The sequence below is a fragment of the Geospiza fortis genome, unplaced genomic scaffold, assembly GCF_000277835.1.
Source record: "Geospiza fortis unplaced genomic scaffold, GeoFor_1.0 scaffold408, whole genome shotgun sequence".
Taxonomy (NCBI): Eukaryota; Metazoa; Chordata; class Aves; order Passeriformes; family Thraupidae; genus Geospiza; species Geospiza fortis.
The window spans coordinates 3,575,627-3,595,196 of NW_005054330.1; the positions used below are offsets into that span (position 1 = coordinate 3,575,627).

Consider the following 19,570-nt stretch of genomic DNA (forward strand, 5'->3'; position numbering starts at 1 on the left):
TAGGCTGGTTAAGCCACATAGATGTTTGAATGGACTATGGCTGTTAAACAGTGTGAACTAATCTGATTTGTGGTACCCTGAGCACAAGGCCCTGGGTTTTGTAAGGCACTGGCAGTTGCAATGTCCTTTATTTATTTTTAAACAATCAATAAGTCAATAAATGAAGGCACTTTATTTAGAGGAACATCATGAAGTTGTTTTCTGTTTCATTTTTACTGCTACCTTCCCTCCTGTCCATGAAAAAATTGTTTTCAGGAGTCAGTCTTGCCCTTCAGCTTTGCCATGAACTGCAGACATGGGTTTCTATAAATCTGTTATCTCTATTAATATTTATACACAGATATTTTTTACCTTTCCTGAAAGGGTAAGCAGTCCTTCCTCCCTTGACCTTTTGAGGTAGTACATTTATGTGCAGAGCAGTGATTGCTGTCTTGGAAAGCTGCAGCTCATGATTGCTGCAGAGTATTTCAGAGTGAAAATGTCCTGTGAAAAACACACAAAGTTCTTTCTCCAGACTTTCTCTGTGTATCTTGTTGACTTTCAGAAAGCAGGGCCCAAAATCATCTCTATTGACATATATAAATATGTATATAAGGTAATAAATAGTAAATACACCTGCATGCTGGTGTCAGTGGAAATAAAAATGGCTAAAATCAGATCCAAATTTCCTGGGTTTTAGTAGTTTTATTCAAAGATTGTCTGTTTCTAAAGCAAAATCCTAAAGACGTAATATTTTGGGGCAGTTTTTTTGTCTCAGTGAAGATCTATTGGTGGGACAGGAAACAATAGAAAATTGTTATCTGGTGATTAGGAAAGGGGACAGCAGAAAGCCAGGAGGTCCCATTAAAGTGCAGAATCACACAGCTTGATTTCATAAATGTGTTTTGGTTTTACTACCAGCAATAAAACTAAAAATGCTCTCTCTGGTGGAAGCATACCATTTCAGGGATGAATGAAAGGCATAATTAGATAGTTTTATAAATTATGGAGCTGGCAGCTCTGCTTGTATTAAGCATTACTTCTGGCAGAGATGAAATTGTCAAACTTTTTATAAACCATGGTGGTATGAGAAGCTTTGTTACATTTTTAGGATAATACATTTAATAGTATTCATGTTAGGTCATAGTTTTTTGCATCATATGTTGCATTATTTTTATCCTGAACTAGAAACTATTGCATATTATTTTGTTCGTTTGGTATTTTAAAGTTTGAATTGTTTTCTGTAAGATAGACTTTCCATTAGGTACTGAGTGTCCTGGGCTGATGTTTTGACCTTTCTGCTGCAGAGGAGCTTGAGGAGAAAGCCTTGAAGTCATTGTAAAGAGAGGATTAAAGACTGTTTAATAATAGTTTGAAGTAACCTAGATCACCAGTAGGCATTCCTTGTCCTACTCTCTCTAACAAAAGGTCAGAGTTCTGCAGAAAGTTGCCTAGAGATAGCATAAAGGATCACAGTTAATGGACTGTGTGTTTTTGCTATTTTCCTCCAGTGGTCACTAAATTGAATTTTCATAACAGCTTTTTTCTTTTTTTTTCATCATTTTTAAACATAATTCTGTAAGCACTAGTAAAAAAACAACTGTCAGCACAGTTCTTACTGCAGAGACTTGCTCTGAGGTTTTATTTTTGTTTTGAGATGCATTACAAAAGTTCACAGAGCATGTGCAAATCAGGCCTAGGATTGTAAATAGCAGGAGATAGCTGATGTGCTTTTGCATAGATCTTAGACCAAAGCTCAGAACAAAGGAAGGAACCAGGGGATTGCATTGTTCTTGCTTCTCTAGGACAGGGGAGACTCAGCTGAGTTCTGGTAGTAACTTCTGTAGGTGATATATGTGTAATATTATGTTTGGAACTGAATTCCAGATCCCTAAGGAGTCTGAACTGACTCTTTGCTGATGTTGGTTGGGGTTGATTGCTTTATATTTATTTCATCTTTCTGTGGTTTGGGGAGTATGGAAGTTACTCTGTCTCCCTGTTTATTTATTATGATGTCTGCCCTTTGGTCTCGTCTGTTGCTTGGAATATGTGCCTACCAAGGTCTCTGATGATAGTTTTTAAAATTATTTTTATTTTCAGGATCCAACAAACCTGGATAAGTTCAATGTCTCAAACTTCTTTCATGTTAAGAACAACATAAAAGTAATTGATCCAGGTAAGGATGAATTGAAGGTAGGCTGAGAAAACACAAACATGGAAAATCTGAAGATGATTCTGTGGATTGTCTCAGTTTTCTGGAAGGACATCTCTCAGTGGTTAGCTTATTATGCTCATATCTGGGTTTTGGGTTTTTTTAATCTATTGTTGTGCAATCAAGCATCCTTTTCTATTTACCCAATCAGAATAAGTGAGTATTATCTCAGATATGGAATATCTAATATCCAGCAAATAATAAGCATACCAAGACAGAGGACAAGTGAAACTTGTAAAAATTAAATATTAAATTATTAACTAAATCAAATTCCACATTCCAGTCCAGCAACATTCTTCCCCTACTGTCACATTAAATATCTGATCCTGGGATTTTTGTATCACAAGCCTGGCCATTCAGTGAGGAGATGAAGGACAGAAGTTTATATTGTACCCAACTGTATTTTGTCTTGATTGTTCTGTAAAAATTTTACAAGACTTGAATGGACTTAGATGATTTGTAGTGGTTTCAAATAAATTTTCACGATAGTTGGCTTGATTCTTTTTTCTTGTACGTCGTGTTGGCATTTATTGTGCTGTATTTTGGGTTACACTGTCAATAGTGTTATGCATTGCTATTTGTCACTGGGTCTGGAGGACTAGATATATTTGCTAAACATTTTTATTTTTTAAAAAGTAGCATTAATAGCTGTAAAATTTTTGTGTAATTAGTTATGTAATAAACTGAAGGAGAACAAAATACAATGTTTCTTTTAATTCTGAGTGATTTAACTTTTCTTACCTAGATGAAGAAAAAGCAAAATTAGATCCATCTTACTATTTGAAAAATACAAATACAGAGACCCGAGAGACTTTACTGGAGCTTTATAAGGAATTCAAAGGTGATGATATTTTAGCAGCTACTATGAAGGCTCCTGAAAAGAAGAAAGTGGATAAGCTGAATGCAGTAAGTTGACTTAATTTGTAGTTTGGTACTGATTGACTTCTTCAAGAATGGTAATAGTTGTTTTTCTTCTTAGAGGCCGTATTGCAGTGTAAACAAACACTGCTCCTTCTGTTTCCTCTCACACAGAAATTTGTCATAGATGAGAAAATGAGAATCATATCAGGATTCCTTAGACTTGCATAGTATGTGTCAGTGAGTTTCTATTTGTTAAATCATTGCAAATGAACCTAAACATTTGAGAACTGAATCACAATGAGAAGGAAGAATCCTTCTGATGTGGTTATGTATGTGTTGGCAGAAACTTTTTCCCAGGTTATAATGTCTCACTTTGAGTTTGTTTATCATTGCTTCCTGCATTTATTGGCAGAGAGAGCACACCTTAAGGGGAATGCAAGTGAATAATTTCTGGTGTGGACAAATATATAAATCATCCACAGCTGCTCCTCCATTTTCTTTTTCCACTGGAATGCAGGGTTCAGTGGAATATTTCAAAGGATGTTCTTCCAGGTGCATGTTCATGGTTGTCAAGAGAAACAATCCATCTGCATCCAGATTTCCTACATCAAAGCCTGTTTCAAATGGGCAAGAGAGAGTATTCTTCTGTCCTTTAATAATTCTGGGATGTGTGTGCCTACTTGCTTTGATTACACTTACATGAAAACTAACAGCAGTGCAGCATACAGTTTTTAATGAGAGGGCTTAGAGACAGATTGGGGAGTGTATGTGACCAAGGAGTAGATCACAAATGCCCTCTTTTTTGGGACGTTGCAGTGTTAAAATAAATAAATTAAAAAAAAAAAAGTAAGGAGAAGAAAAAAGAGGACAGAGATAAGGATGAGCCCTACACATGTTGGGGGGTTGGATTGTCAGCTTATGACGTGGGTGGGCATAGCTGTAAACTTGCTTAGAATGCAGTGAAACCTTAGGGAATGAGCAATGACCTGGATGGACTCTTTACAGGCATTTCCCTGGAACTGCTAAACATGTCTCTGGGTTTATTAGATCTTTGTAATTTACTACAAAATCCGTGTGTGACGTTAACATTTCCCTTCCGCAGAATTACAGAGCTCAAAATAGACCTTGGGAACCATGGGATGGTGCCTCTGCACACAGCAGGGCTAGCTGTGGGAGGGGCTGGTTTGCTCTCCCCTACAGTATCTCTGTGGTTCACTGGATTTTCCTTCCTCTCAGCAGCACTGGAGACTTCTACAGATGTCTTGGCAGAAGTACTCTTGCCTGTCTGTACCCATGGACATACAAATAAATGGTGATAATAGAATCCCTGCATAGTGATGTACTAAACTGCACTGGAAGCACTAAAGCCCCTTTGGCTCAGTGCATAAGCAGCCTTAACTACAGTTTCATCAGAGCAAATGTGGGCAACAGATGGAGAATTATCACTGCACTGGGTATTTGTTTCCTTCAGTAGGAGCTAGAGCAGAAAGATCTTCAGAAGGATGGCATTTGTGTGTTTCTAATGCTTATATAGTATCTTTGGTAGATAAATTCTAAGATCTAATGTTTTTTTCTCTTGCTTTTTCCTCTGCAAACAGGCTCACTATTCCACTGGAGCTGTAAGTGCTTCCTTCACCTCCACTGCAATGGTGCCTGAAACTACCCACGAAGCAGGTACCAGAACTTCCTACCTGCAAACCATTTCTTTATTTCTGAGTTTCAAAGTGTGCTCCTTAGCACACATACATTTATGAGGACTGAAAGAATGCATTGTTAATTGGTCAGTGCTGATGCCATGGAAATGTATTCCCTGACCAGATATATCCTTACTTTCCAGTGATGTTGTTCTGAAAATACTGGAGCAATTATGACCAAGGTTTGGATTTGAATGACAGTTACTTCTTTTGAATCAAAATTAATGAGACATTTTCTATGGCCAGGGATGACAAATTGACATATCCCCTTTTCTAAGTTAGGAATGAAGTATAATCTCTCCTCAGATACCATACAAAACCTTGCCCACCTTTTTGGCCTACTCCAGTATTAGTTAGAACAACAGCAAGTTTTGTGATGGTAACTTTTAGTTTACTGTTTTTCACACAAAAATACATTTTAATACAGTAAAGTTTTCCTTTTATTCTCCAGCCTAAACACAAATGTATAAAATTTATTTCATTTGGATATTGATTAAATAGTTGAGTCCTTAGTATTTCCAGTTGAGAAAGTTGAGCACTAAAATTTAGATGGCAAATACTTAGGCAAAGATTGAACACATTGCTAGAACTATGTTTACTAAATTCAGATCCTTTACTTGGTAAGTTACAGTGATTTGGAGGTGACTGAGTACAGAAAAGATCTGACTAATTGGACATTTTGACAAAATGGGAATGGAAACATCATAGATTGATCCTTTGGTTTGACTTACTAGTAATGTCCCCAGTAACAGCTTCAGTTATTTTCAGAACTGGGTAGGTCTCTGTATGTCAGCAGTTTGTGGTTGACTGATGACTACCTGCTTGGCTTCCAGGATTGACAAGAAGCAATTTGGGTTCAAAGTAATATTTGTGGTTGGTAGGCATTGCTTCAAAATTATAGTTTGTAATACTGAATGCTTCTGGGATTTAAAATATACATTATTTGGTTGGTTCTCAAAGAGTTGGTGGTTTACTATAATGGAAAGTGTTTTGCACAGAGATTAGTGCAAGGTTATCATAGATGAATTGCAGAGTAGGATCCCTCAGGACCCAGTACCACGGGAGAAAAGGTCAGACAGTAGGTTCTATGAATTGTTTAAGGATCAATGAGCAAGTTTACAGAGAGCTAATTACTGTCTTTTGCTCTGATGTAGCTGCTATTGAAGAAGATGTTGTGAGATACCAGTATGTGAAGAAGAAGGGATATGTGCGACTTCACACTAATAAAGGAGACCTCAACTTGGAGCTGCACTGTGACATGGTACTGTGCCCCACAAGATGAATTTCTGTAGATAACAACCCAAATTGGAGCTGGCAGTGGAAATGTTTATATATATGTATATATATGTACACACACTCTATATCTAAGTGTTCTCTGTGAGAAGTCCCATCATTTTAGTGGACTGCCTACAATATGCCAAGGTACATGTTTAGAACTGCAAAGGGTCACGATTAATGACCCAAAAAATGACCAGGAAGGAAGACAGAAAAGAGAAGGCAGAGCACGGTGAAAATGGAATAATCCAAGGTTACGCAGCAGCTTACTGACAGAACCAGGAAAAGAACCTCACTGAAACCAGGAGCAGTCTGTCAGTCTGAGTCCATGTAGTTAAGATCCCCAGAAATGGTTAGATTTGTTTCTAAAGCCTAAGCTTTATAGAACAAACCTATATGAAAACCTTAGAATATGTTTTTACTTCCTGTTGTTCCAATTCTTAAAGTTCAAGTTTTCAAGCACATTCCCTTTGCCATTAAGAGAAGCTGATTTTAAAGAACAACAGTCTGGAGTTTTTTATAGTCTATACAGTCAGATTCTGGGGGAAATCAGTGGCTCTTAAAATAATAAACATGGCAAGACTTCTGATAGATGAATGAGTTGTGGCTACAGTGATGTCTCAGACGTCACTGCTTGGGTAGTGTGTTTGCTTGTTTATTTGTACAGCCACTGCTACAAAAGGAAAAAGGTTTTCAAAGCTTTGATGGTTTACTGAGGTTTTTGTCTCGGGGTATTATAGGCCTGAAAATTGGTATTTTAAAAAGTTGAAGGATGTGAATAGGGGTTTACGTGGTAAAACTTCTGTTTCTTGTGACCCTCACAAAGCATAAAGGCAGTGGTGCTGGGTAGGAGCTGGGGTGTCTGGTGTGAAATCCAGATGTACTGGGAGAGTGCATCCATTTTTGTGTCCAATGAAGAAAAAGGAGCATACAGCATAAGTCTCCTGGCTTTCCCTTCTCTTCCTTTCTCCCACATCAGTAAAAAGTGAGATATGTGTAAACATCTCAGGCTGATCTATGCAAACAGCATGAGAATCTCCACAGCAGTGTATCCTGTTAGTAACTCTGTAGGTCTCTGTTATCCCTACAGGTGTTTTCCATGCTATGAAATAGTAACACTGTAATAAGGCAAAAAGCAGAGGATGTGAGTACAGCAATATTTAGGGGAAGCAGCAGAACAAGCAGATTGCATTGAATCATTTGTTTTGCCATATGTTCTCAAACTGGCTCCTGGCTAAAGCAGGCTGACTGCAGCTATTCTTATCAGCGTGGGCTTTTTGGCCACATGTGTGACCAGTGTCACTCAGTCCTGAGGACCCAGGCTCAATTGCTCATTATTAAACTTTCTGTATGATATCCATTATGTTTCCTTTTTTTCCAGATGAATTCCTATTCATCCACCTTTCACACACAAAGCTTCTTCATGTACACCCTGGAAGTGTGTGCAGTTTTACACAACCAGACATGCTCCAGTGCTGGCCTCCAGCCATCTGTTCCTTGTGTCGATTAAATCTGTGTGAATTTAGCAGACCTTTGGCGCTGCAGAGAGGAAAAAGATATATATTTAGAATAAATAAGAAAAGCTTGCTGCTGTAGGGGGGTTTTCACAACATCCACCTTAGGTCATCATCCCAGGCCTGTGAAATCAGCTCTTTCCTGGAGGCACTTGTTTTTCTCCCTTTACTAAATAAGGAGTTTGTGCTTCTAACTTCGGTTTTCCTGAATCACACTGAGGTCAGCTCAGTGCAGACAGAGCAAACATCTTGCAAACATATAGCACATACATAGGTCACAAACATATAGATAAATCAGCTACAATGAGTCTATTGAGACTGCAAAGATCAAAAAAATCTAAGTGTTGTTAAGCACTTCCAGTTCATCCTGCTTGTGAATATGTGTGGCAATAGTCTTAATTAATCATATGCCAAGTTTTTATCAGCTTTTTCTGCCTTATCCAGTGCACAGGCTGAACCATTCCTGGAAGCTAATTGGAGCTGGTTTATATACAGAATTTGGTTTTCCTGTCAAAGTGTATAGTGTGGGTAAGGTCCTTGATTGCAGTCAGGGGGAGCAGGATTGTACCATAATGCTCTCTCAAATTAAACTGCACAGGGTTTTTTTAATTGCTGAGGGATATCCTGTGCATATCATTATGGAAGCCACCCTGGCAGTGATCATAATTTCGCAGTAGTGCAAATATATGATTGTGAAATGTTTAAGGAAGCTTGAGGATGAAGTTGCTATATAAATATGACAGATAAATACCTGTGTCCGGAGGTAGGATTTGCAACATTTACATTACATTCTAAAATAGCCTTTTGGTTTAGGTTTCAATACATACTTTGAGGTGAAATGTCCTCACTAAAATAGAGAGCAGCAAGTGACATACTTGCTCCCTTAGATGATATGTGTACTGAGTCTTCAATTGGATTTTCATGCCTCTTGTCTGTATTTAAGCAAAATGTTCTTGCAGTTGTGCTGTCAGTGCTCTGCACTGCTTCTGAAATCTGCCCAGTATCTATTGCCTTCAACACTCTCCTTGGGTGCTCACTCCCTGTCCCTTCACAGTTCTTTCCTTTCTTTCCCATTTTTGTGAGCTGTTTGCCAGTATGGATTGTTTGTAGCTCAGTCTATATGTGCATGTGGAAACCTTTGTTTAAAAATAAGTACAGGGTTCTTCATATACTGGTACTTTAAGGTGCCAGTCAATGAGATTGATAGTGATGAAATTCTTCCTAGCACCAAAAACCTAATCAGGAAATGTTTTGTATTGATCCAGGGCAGGAAATCAGTGTTGCAGTGTGATTGAAGTCATCAGTTACTTTGTGACAAGATTCAGAAAGAGCATGAACTAGGACTAGAATCCAGATAATTTCAGTGTTTGAAATCACTTGTTCAGAGCGCCAGAAAACTTCACTCAGATTCTAGAAGGATGGTGTGTGGTTTCAATCACTGACCTGAAAAAAGGCAATAAAAAGACTTTGGAAGATAAGCTGGATTTTCTCCCACCCTTTTGAATTTGTGCCTCAGATGAGCGAAGGTACTGTTCTCTCTTGGGATAAAAGCAATGTGCCTGCTGCATTTTTTGGTCATTTGTTTTTCTCTCAATCCTCCTCTTCAGATACAGTATGTTCCTCCTGATGGGGACTAATCAGATGGCCATTTGTAGGGATGTTTTCCAGGAAGCTGAGTTCAGCTGCACATAAGAAACATTTGTTGTATACATTAATTGGTTAAAAATTTACAAAAATTCTACTTGTCAGAAGTAATTTTGGCAAGTACAAAAGATTTAATGACATCCAACAAGTGTTATTATTTCAGTTCTAGTCCCATGCATGTCAAACACATAAATTCTAAAGAAATAACTGATGAAAGGCAATGAATATCACTGAATTTCTTGTATTTTATTTACTGTGATTTTTCTGGTCTCCTCAAGTTCTTCTAGTTGCTTTAATCAAGTTGCTGCTGGGAACAACTGCATATTATCCATGTGAATTCTGCTGCATTAGTCACTATAGTGATGGAGTTCTACCTTGTAGGTGGTGGAGCAGCCATTTTTAAATACATATATATACATATAAATAAATATGTAAATGTTATGCTCCAGAAGACCCTGTCAAAATGATGAACACGTGGTTTGATGTTCTATCTCTCTTCTCTGCTGGGTGAGTCCTCTGCCTACAGGTGGTCACTGGGGTGATGATCTGGTGGTTCAGCACATGCCAAGAGCTGTAATCAAATACTAATCTGTAGCTGCCTTGGCAGGTTTTATAAATTCACTTCTCTCTCTCAGGTTTAGTACTTAAGGGTTTAAGGGCAAGATGGCAAAACAAAGAAGAATGTGAGATGGATTTCAAAGCTCCATCTGACACTCCACAAATGCTGTTTGAGGTTTTAGGGCCTGGCAAACTCTGCTTAATGATGATGTCTTGGCATAGCTTTCCAAAGAAGCTGTTACTCTAAAAACATTGATGTTTTAATCTTTTTAGGCCCTCTGACCTGTTAAATATGCCTGTGATCTATAAATGTGTAATCCAGCCCCTGTTCTTTGAAATCACCTCTCCTTTTGTGTGAGGGACTGTTCTGAAGATCAGAAGCCTGTAAACTTCTTATCCATTTCCAGTGGCAAAGAAGTGAGTTGCTGAAAAAATCCTTTGACCTCCTGGCATGTTGAGGTTCTCCAGTCTTCCCAAATCTCTCATTTTCTTTCTGATTTAAACCTTCATTCTATTTGCTTTCTGTCAGCATGATATTGGTACTGTCTGGGAAATAACTGCCTGATGTTTTACCAGTATCTGTTCATTTGGTAATAGGATTGGAGGTATGAAATACAGTGGTCCTGGCATGGTTGTAATGGCTTATTTATTATTTTTTCATCAAAATAGGCCATTATAGGAGGAGCTGCAATTCTCAACTTTGAGAGTTCTTGTCAACAGAAACTAAGAACAAACAAAGCTGTGTTTTCCCAGTAGAAGAGCTGGATATGTTTTTAACAAATGTTTGTTAGAGAGGATGTTGTTACTTCTTGGTGTGTTTTTTCCTCCAAGTGGTACAATAGCAGACAGATCTAATGCTCTTTGGGGCTGAGAGTAGGATGGCTCTGCACAGCCATCTTGATGAACAGGTCGCTTCTAGGTTGTTATGAGTGATTGGAAGCTGATACTTTAATAGTTTTAACTTTGGGGGCATAACACCCTGTCCTGGTTTAACTCCAGTCAGCAACTAAGTCCCACACAGCCACTCACTGACCCATGGGGTGGGGGAGAGGATCAGAAAAGGGGAAAACTTGTGGGCTGAGGTAAAGGCAGTTTAACAGGTAAAGCAAGAGCTGCACACACAAGCAGAGCAAAATAAGGAATTAATTCACCACTTCCCAAGGGCAAGCAGGTGTTCAGCCATCCCCAGGAAAGCTGAGCTCCATCACCATAATGTTTACTTGGGAAGACAAACATCATCCTTTTGAATGTCCCCCCTTCCTCCTTATTCCCACAGCTTTATATGCTGAGCCACCTCTCCGGGAAGCTGTCCCCGCTGCCCTGGGCTGTCTGTGTGTTTTTCTGGCAGCCTTTGGCACTGAGTAATTGGTGGAAAGGCATTTTGCACATTTGGACCCTTCCTGCCTTCCTAGCTGCCCAGCAAGCAGGATCTGGGAAGGGAATTGATGTTATTGGATCGTGCCCCTTATTTCTGACATGCAGACATGAGGTGCAGCCATCCCATGGCAGCTGTGTCTGCCATGAGTGATCCCAAACCCGAGGATGTGGTGGGTGTTCTGGAATTACACAGCTGCTGCTCTTCATCTTTCTCTGACGTGTTTCTTGTTTGTACCTTGGCTGCTCTGAGAGCAGGGTGACCTTGGGAGGTTGACAGCTACCAGAGCTTCTCTGTCTAGTGTGGAAATTGTTACAGGTTGCATCTTCTGAAAAGGTGGAATTTATGTGCAGGCAGCTGCAGATGGATGAAATGCCAGGGAGCTGCCGTGGGACCTGTGTTACTCCCAAGTTTTAAGCTGCTGGAGGTTGCTTGAGCAATTAAAGTTGCATCCTCATTTAGACTGTACCCACTTGTGCTGTCCTGCTTACCAGTCCATCCTCATCAGCACCCAGCCCTGCAATGTGCTGTCTGACAAGCTCCTTAACCCTTGTGTGATGACAGATTTGGAGGGGGCAGTGAGGTGGGGAGAGGATTGATTTCTTTTCTACCACTGCAGTAAATGTAAGTTGGAGGAAAAGTAGTAGCTGTGGCTGACTCTGCCTCTGGAGAACTAGTAGTTAACATTGACAAATTAGATGAGTGAATTATATGCCTTGTTTAATTTGAGTTGTGCTCAGCTAAACTGATTGATTGTCCCTGTGTTTGCAAGAATGTGAGAACTAAAACTGAAGTGTGTCATCTTTTTACTGGCATCTTGTCTAAGCTGAGCATCTTGCTTAGACTTCAGAAAAGTTTTCGGTAACATCATGAACGTCAGTGTTGTGGAAGAAATGCCTTTTAAAAGTGAAATTTAGCTATCTGCTGAAGTCTTTGCTAAATAGCTGATTAAATTACAGTGAGTTTCTGCGTAATGAGAATGCATTAATTCTGCTCTTTGTTCTAAGCAAACTTGGAGGCTTTGAGGTAGCAAAATAGGCAAATGTTTGCTATCAAGTCAGCAATCTATTTCCCAAGGCATAGTTAACTTGTTCTGATTCTTTTTTATTATCAGTAGGAGTCTGGCTGAGTGTTTTACCCCACAGTGCCCCAGTGCTTTCATGTCTCCCAGTGCTCATTCTCTGGAACTGTGCTCTTCTGATCACAGATCACAAATTGCCTGAACACGTTTGCTGGTGGTATAACCAGTTGAGAATTGTGTCCCTTAGATGAACTGTGGCTTTCTTGAACTGAACCACCACAGGCAGTTGTTGTTTGCCACCATCACCTGTCACTGGCTCAGTCCCTCTCTCACACTGGGGAACTGTTAGCAGGAAAGTGGAGCTGGCAGGGAGTGGTGTTTAGGTCTGGAGTAAATGTTTCTCCTGTGGGAAATGTCATGGGCTTCCCACAGTGAAATTCTTCCCATGCTCTTGCAGTGGGCTTTGTGGAGTTTTGGGTTTTCTTGTCCCTGTTCTTGTGAAACAAAGGGAATGTGCTCATAGTTCATTGGCGCAAAGTGGAACAGGGTGGTTTAAATGGCCTTCCAGAACAGTATTGGACACTGAAACATTTACATATTTCTTTCCATGGCTTGGAGGAGGGAACAGAGACTTGCACCTGAATCACCAGGTGGTGACTCCTGAAATTGTGCTATTACATTTAGCTCTGACTAAGCCCAAATAAAGCCAAGCTTTTATTGCTGAATTCTTTTCTGTGTGATGGGTAGGCTGAGTACTACAGATTGAAAGGTAGGGGGGAAACTGAGTTTAAACCTTACCAAATCACCTTGTTACAGGCTCACACATTAGAAGAGTCGCTGAATGAACAATTACAAGATAAAATATGCTCTATGTAAAAGTATATAAATGGATTAAAGCAAAGCAAAATCCACCTTGCATTTTAAAGGAGATCTATGTTAAGAAAATGGAAAGCTTTGTTTGAAGCTTTAGAAATTTCCGTCACCAGTTCATGCCTCTTATTAGCAGAATTCTGGCATTTGTGTGATAAGATGAAGGCTGTAGAATGCAATTTTAATTTGAGAGGAATGAGCTTTTCATTATTTCCTGCTTTGAAACATAGGGTTAATGAGCATATAGCAAGGCTCTGTAGTTTAGTGCCACTACTACGGTTCATCCAATTTAGAGAGAAAAAAAGAAATAAAAGGGAAGTGGAATTAGCACAAGAAAATCATACAGATGTGCGAATGACAGCTTCTGAATGCTTAGTGTGAAATTTCCCTTCAAGGTTCATGCACATCCTCAAGGGATGGAGCATTTTGAAATGATTAGCTCTTCACATAGTAAAGCCTTTTTCCTTGCAGTCATGGCAACAACTCAGGAGCTCTTCCCTCTTTTCCCATCTCCCGCACCTTGGCAACAGGAGTGCTGCAGGTTTTCATCTCCTCCTGTTTGGCTCTTCGCTGCCCAGTAGAGATTCTGAGTTAAGGTAACTTTTACAAATGTAATGAACCATTGTAACTAATGAGAAAGGACAGCTGCAGACTGGGAAATCAGATAGGGACCTGGCTTGGTTGGTCCCACCCTTCAGGTCTCGGGATGCAGCAGGAGAGATGAATTTTACCTGGCATGGATCCACCCTTGCTGGCAAAATGGAAACTGAAATTGGCTTGAATAAAATCTGCATTTATCCTAGGAGTTTGTAGTAAGCACTCAGGGCTCTTTTCTGTTTTGCTTTGGTTTTCTAAATTGTATATTCCTTTCTTCAGTGTTCTCTGAGTATAATGATTTCACAGTCTCCTGTCACTGCTATTTTTGCAGGGTCATTCTTTGTAGCAATCTCTCATTAACTCTGAAATTTGTCTGGGCATAGTAACTGGTAGAGTGCTGGTGTTTCCACACTACTAAGTGTGTTAGCTATATGGAGACTTAAACCTACTTAGAAAACCATTGGGCTGTGGCCCCATTAAATATGTATATCTGTGAGCCAAGCAAAGCATTTGTGGCATCTTCTGGGATAAGTACTCTTCTGAATTCCTGTCTCAAAGCATTTATTAAAATTTTACTGCTTGTCTTGGGTGTGAATTTTCAGCAGTTGAAAGACAGTTATCTGGCATCTACAAAATAAATAGGGAGCACAGTTGGAGCAGGTGACTCATTTTTGGTATAAATAAAATTTTTCTTGTTACTATTTGTCATTTGGAAAGAGAAGTGTCTTTAGCTGAAGGACATCACAGAGACACTGCAGTCACTTACATGGTCCCAACTTGACCTAAGAAAAGGATGATTTCTCAAGGCTCTCCTAGCACACTCTTTGGTCAGAAAAACCTTCCACAATTTTTAAATTTTTCTTTTTAGGATTGTCACTGCATCATTCTGAGAAGATATTGCAGTAGATTTAAAACCATGTTTTCTCTCGGTGGATTTCAGATCAAGTCAACATAGTTGCATTTTTCCCTAGACTTCCTTACTTATAGGTCTAAATCATAGTCAGTAGAATAAAATAATTTAAGTAATTTCCTACTTAATGTAAACAGGATAAAGAGGGAAAAATTAGCTGTTGCTGTTGAGGCCACTTTAAGACAAAACCAGCCAGAACTAAAAAGAGAGCCTGGAGCACACAGTCAGTGGTGAGAGAACAAGACACCAGCGTTACCTCCTGCATTTGCAGGTGCCTTGACCATCCCCTCCTCCTTCAGAAATGGTGTGAGGCAATTGCTGTGCAGGAAGTTTCTGCAGAAGGAGACAGCTTTGCATTCAGAGAATGGGAGTCTGACATCTGCCACAAGATCTTATATCAAATAACAAAGTGAGGTTTGTTTATGTGTATTTATATGTCATCAGTCTTTGTAGCTGGAACAAAGACTTCAAAGATTGGCCTTGTTTGTGTGGTCAGTGCAGAACACAACTTCATTACTGAGGATCTGCACCTTCCCCATCAACCTTGAGCCTTTTGAGCCTTTTTCTCCTGCTTTGGACAGGATGCTGCTTTAAAAAATCCCTGAAATGTGCTTGGCAGTGTGAGATTTGGCAAGAACATTAACTGCTTTGAATAAATCAGATAATCTGAGCCAGATATTCTAGATTTACTGCATGACTGAAACTGGGGTTTATTACTGATTGAATGCAAACCTTCTTATTTGTGTCTACTAAAAAGCACTATAAAAGGTAGTGGTAATGTTGCTAAGGAACTGTTTACCTACCAAATGTATCTCTGTGATGCATGAGGTGACCATGGGAACCAATTTGGTGGCAATTATTTAAAGAAAACCTTGCAGTGAAATGACTATTGCATGTATACTAAATATTTCTGAAGTTGCGTTTAAAAAGCTTATTTCTGGAAAAAGGTATAATAGCTAAAAATCCATTTAGAGAGAAGGGTCAGCACAGGTCCTGCATAAAAAATACATTACTAGAGCCAGTTTTTTTGATGTATATTTTACAAATTGTGTTTTGAAAATAAATAGGAAATCTGTTTTGGGTTATCAGCTTTGTGCAAATTTAGATTATTTAGTGTCCATTCCTAGGGGACTCAGTCTTTTGCCTGGTTTCATTTTTTGTGAAAAATTAATTACAGATTCCTGTATTCCCCCTTGAGAACTTATTAACTATGTCTCTCTCTCCAAAGAGGGCTTGGCTCTCATGACATAAAGTGCCTTGGGCTAAAAGCTGCTGATTCCATTTCTGATTCATAAAGGAATTTTAAACTTATTTTTATCCTTACTGACATTTTCCACAAGTTATAACTAATAGCAAAATGCTAGGATCAATGCTGTTATGATATTGTCTTATAAAGGAAACCTGTGCTCCGCAAGTGATTCCTCAGAGGAATCTAGAATCTAGAAAGATTAAGTACTAAGATTATTTTAAAGCATACATGTTGAATTCAAAGGAAAAAAAAATAATCACATTTACTATAAACATTGAAACTGTAGGAGAACCTCCTGTTGCTTGATATAATTTTATGGAATATAGTTATTTATGAGTTGCCCTCAGGATGCCACCAAAGTACATGTCTTGGTGACATTATACCATAAAGCCGTTATGGTACCATCACCATTTAACTCAGTAATGAATTCTGTAGGAAATCTGAAATAATGGCTGGTGTAAGATTAGAATTTGCTCATTTTTTCACTTGCGGCCCAGCTGACAACTGTCGTCTGGCGAGAGTAATTAAGAAGGAATCAATATAGAGAATTTATTATTACAGGTAAAGTTTGTTTGGAAAATTAAGAGACATTTCAGTGTAAATAAAGAGGGGTGAGAATGGTAGTGTTTCAGGTGAGAAAATACAGAAAACTGAAGCTCTGTAAGGTTCTGGATGAATACTTGTATGGACTGGTTTTTCAAGAGATAGAGATTATTTCATCCTTAAATTATTATAATCAGGCTGGCCTTGGTTTTTTTTTGCTTTTAAGTCACTTCAGGTTGCATGGCTCAGTCTCTGTCTCTCAGCAGCTCCCAGACCAAGAGTGATGTCACAGCAGTGCAAAGTGAATTGGTGCCTTTCACAAAGACAGGTCTTGGGTGTGCTCACCTACAGCCCCTGCAGCTCATGCTGGGATTTACTTGCCACCACATCCAGCAATAAGGATATTTTTAAGGCCTGTAAAAACTCAGTTAGTTGTATTCTTTTGTAAAACTGAAATAGATTTATGCACATAATCCACAGTGGAGTTGGAAAACATGTCCAAGTATAGAAAACAGGCTGTTTCTGTACTTGTGTTTGTATGTCTGAAGGCATTGTAGTATTGCAGAGAAGATAATCCATACAATTACAGTGGAAGGATGATTAGGTGGAAAGTAAAGTTTTTCAGAATGTACTGTTTGAATATCATGGCTCATAAATTCACTAAGTGACTTTAATTTGCATTGTAAAAGTGAATTAGAAGTTGGCAATATATTTGGCATCTTTTTCTTGTATTTAGAGCTTTGAAAACAATTTGGGGTTGTTTTTATTTTTCCTGTGTTCCATTGACTTGGGTCAGTCCCATTGTTACTTCCAAGTGGTGAAGAGGACCAAATGCTTCTCTCCCAGTTAGCTTCAATGTGCTCACTTTGAAATAGTGGAGCAGAGAGGTCAGGTTCTTTCTTTGGTAAATTACCATTTTTCAGTGCTAGGAACCCCCTTTGGAACAGGATTGTGATGCACTGATGGAACTCAGTTACTTGCAAGTCTTTGAGCTTACCTGTGTTCACCATCAAGATGTCAGCTGGGAATTCCTGTTATCTGAGCTAATGTTCAGCACTTCTTAGTGCTAATTGGAAGGTCTGGGTTTAATTTATTTAACACAGTGTGTTTCTCTCCAGTGTACCTTAAAAGAAGGTATATTAGAGACTTTTTCCTGTAGACAGAGCCTCTGTCCTCTTCGAGTCCTGCATGTTTGTTCCTTTGTAAGGCACAAGGGAGAAGTAACCATTTTTGTAACCACTGCAATGATTGTTTAAAGGTTGTGCTTAAGTAAAACTTCCTGTTGTCTTTCAGACACCCCGAACATGTGAAAACTTCATCAAGCTGTGCAAGAAGAACTATTACGATGGAACAATTTTTCACCGATCAATTCGGAATTTTGTGGTGAGTATTAAAAAATTCCTGTGTAATGCACAATATATGATATACTCAAAATATCCCATATATTTAACTTATCTTAGGTTTAGGTGATTCCATGCATGACAACTTGCAATAGAAGTATATTAAATATACCATCAGAATGAGGGTTGTCCTTACCTATGCCATGTGTATTTATGGGTGTTACTAACAATTGTCTGACTAACATTGTCACTCAGAACATCACTGCATTCAGCACTGCATTTGCTGCCATTTCAGACAAAGCCTTGAAGAGTCATTGCCTTGGCTCTTGTTATCTTCCCCAAGATGTGAGTGGGTGGTTAATGAACAGAAGGAGAGAGAAGGAAGTGCTAATTTGGATAAGTAATACTGTGGCCCATTGAAATCCCATTCAGATGAAACTTTAGCAAGCATCTGAATTTCTGTTTCAGGTTGTGTTACTTGGATATTATCAGGTTATCCTTTCCTAGTGTGCTCCAGTACTGAGTACCCAGGCTTTCTTGTAAAGGAGTTAAAGAGCACCTTGTGTTCCTGAACTATGTCCTTGGTAGTCAAAGATCTTTATTTACAGAGTTACAGTCCAGGCAGCTTAGGATATTGTAGCTGCCCTGTAACTTCCTTTCAGAAGAATGAACAACCTGATCCTGAGGGCAGAGCACATCTCACAAGGAACATCACTGGATGTTACATTCTGTCCTGTCATCCTACAAAAAGCTTTTTTTCTTTTGACAGCACTGTGTATCTCAGTTCATAGTTAAGCTCACAACTACAGTTGTACTTGTGTGCTATTACTTTGAAACTGATTGTGTCGCGCTCCTTCCACTGGCATTAAAGCGGAGACTATTATTTCTGTATCTCCTGCATGTACAGTAATTAATACACTGTTTTGTTACTCAAAGACTAGTTTCACATGAGGATTTTTCCTGCTGGAGGTAGTGAGTGGGATACAGATTCAGATACAAAAAATATTCCATATTCCCCTTTTTCTTGCCTTCCCATCATGTGGAGGGTTGGTAGCAAAATGTAAAGCAGTGCATCATCAGTTAAAAAGCAGGTTCTGACTCAGCACATAATAAAAAGGATGATCTGGTTAACCCATAAAAGACCTATTATTTTTATGAAACTGCCATTCTGCTTATGGATAAGCAATGTCAGGGATGACAGCCAGCTGATAGTAAGATCCAAATAAGAGGTAATGGTTTCCTTGTTGCTGACTTGTCAACATGACACAATATAGAAGACAGAAAATTGGGCACCATTGGCTTTTATGGCTTGTATTTAATGTCTTTCACATAGATGCATATGTAACACTGATTTAATTTTAATTCTGCAGATCCAGGGAGGTGATCCGACTGGAACAGGAACAGGTAAGGTTGAGTTTGAATCAAGTAAGTTGTTCTCACTTCATGGACTGTGTTGTTATATTTACTTCCAGACAATTTAAAATTAAAATTCTCTAAATGATGGTAAGTGGGACATTGTGTTTACTTTAAAACAGAGGTTTCCTTGATATATTTTTATGAGCATGTTGACTGTGTTCAAAATTTCATCCAATATATTCTCAGTCTAAAGCTTAGGTACTCTTCCATGCAGAATTCTTGTGTTTTTTGTTTCCTTTTTCCTTCAGAAAATAAATAAATGAAAATTATAATGATTTTTACAGCTGGTCTTCCAGGGCAAAGAGTAAAGGAAGAAACACATTCATGCAAAGTTGCTTTCAAATTCAGTGTTAATGAAATACTTGAGACCTGCCTTAGAATTGCTGATTGGCCAGACACCATCTGTTCTCCCAGCTAGTTGCCTTGTAATGCCCAAGCTGCTCTTTTTCTGACTTCTGGGGATCGCTGCTACAAAATTCATCCTCCTCTTCTTTCTCTCTTGGTGGAGATCT

The 19,570-nt window shown here is 38.9% G+C and overlaps 1 protein-coding gene across 1 annotated transcript in view; it reads left to right on the forward strand.

Moving 5' to 3' along the window:
• The window catches only part of PPIL2 (peptidylprolyl isomerase like 2), a 69,650-nt gene that overhangs the window by 26,264 nt on the left and 23,816 nt on the right, over window positions 1-19,570 (forward strand). Inside the window, exons 8-13 of the mRNA XM_005421460.3 lie at window positions 2,080-2,155; window positions 2,937-3,097; window positions 4,651-4,726; window positions 5,901-6,007; window positions 17,596-17,685; window positions 19,013-19,046. Coding sequence (XP_005421517.2) covers window positions 2,080-2,155; window positions 2,937-3,097; window positions 4,651-4,726; window positions 5,901-6,007; window positions 17,596-17,685; window positions 19,013-19,046 — 544 coding nt within the window. The remainder of the gene's footprint in view (window positions 1-2,079; window positions 2,156-2,936; window positions 3,098-4,650; window positions 4,727-5,900; window positions 6,008-17,595; window positions 17,686-19,012; window positions 19,047-19,570) is intronic.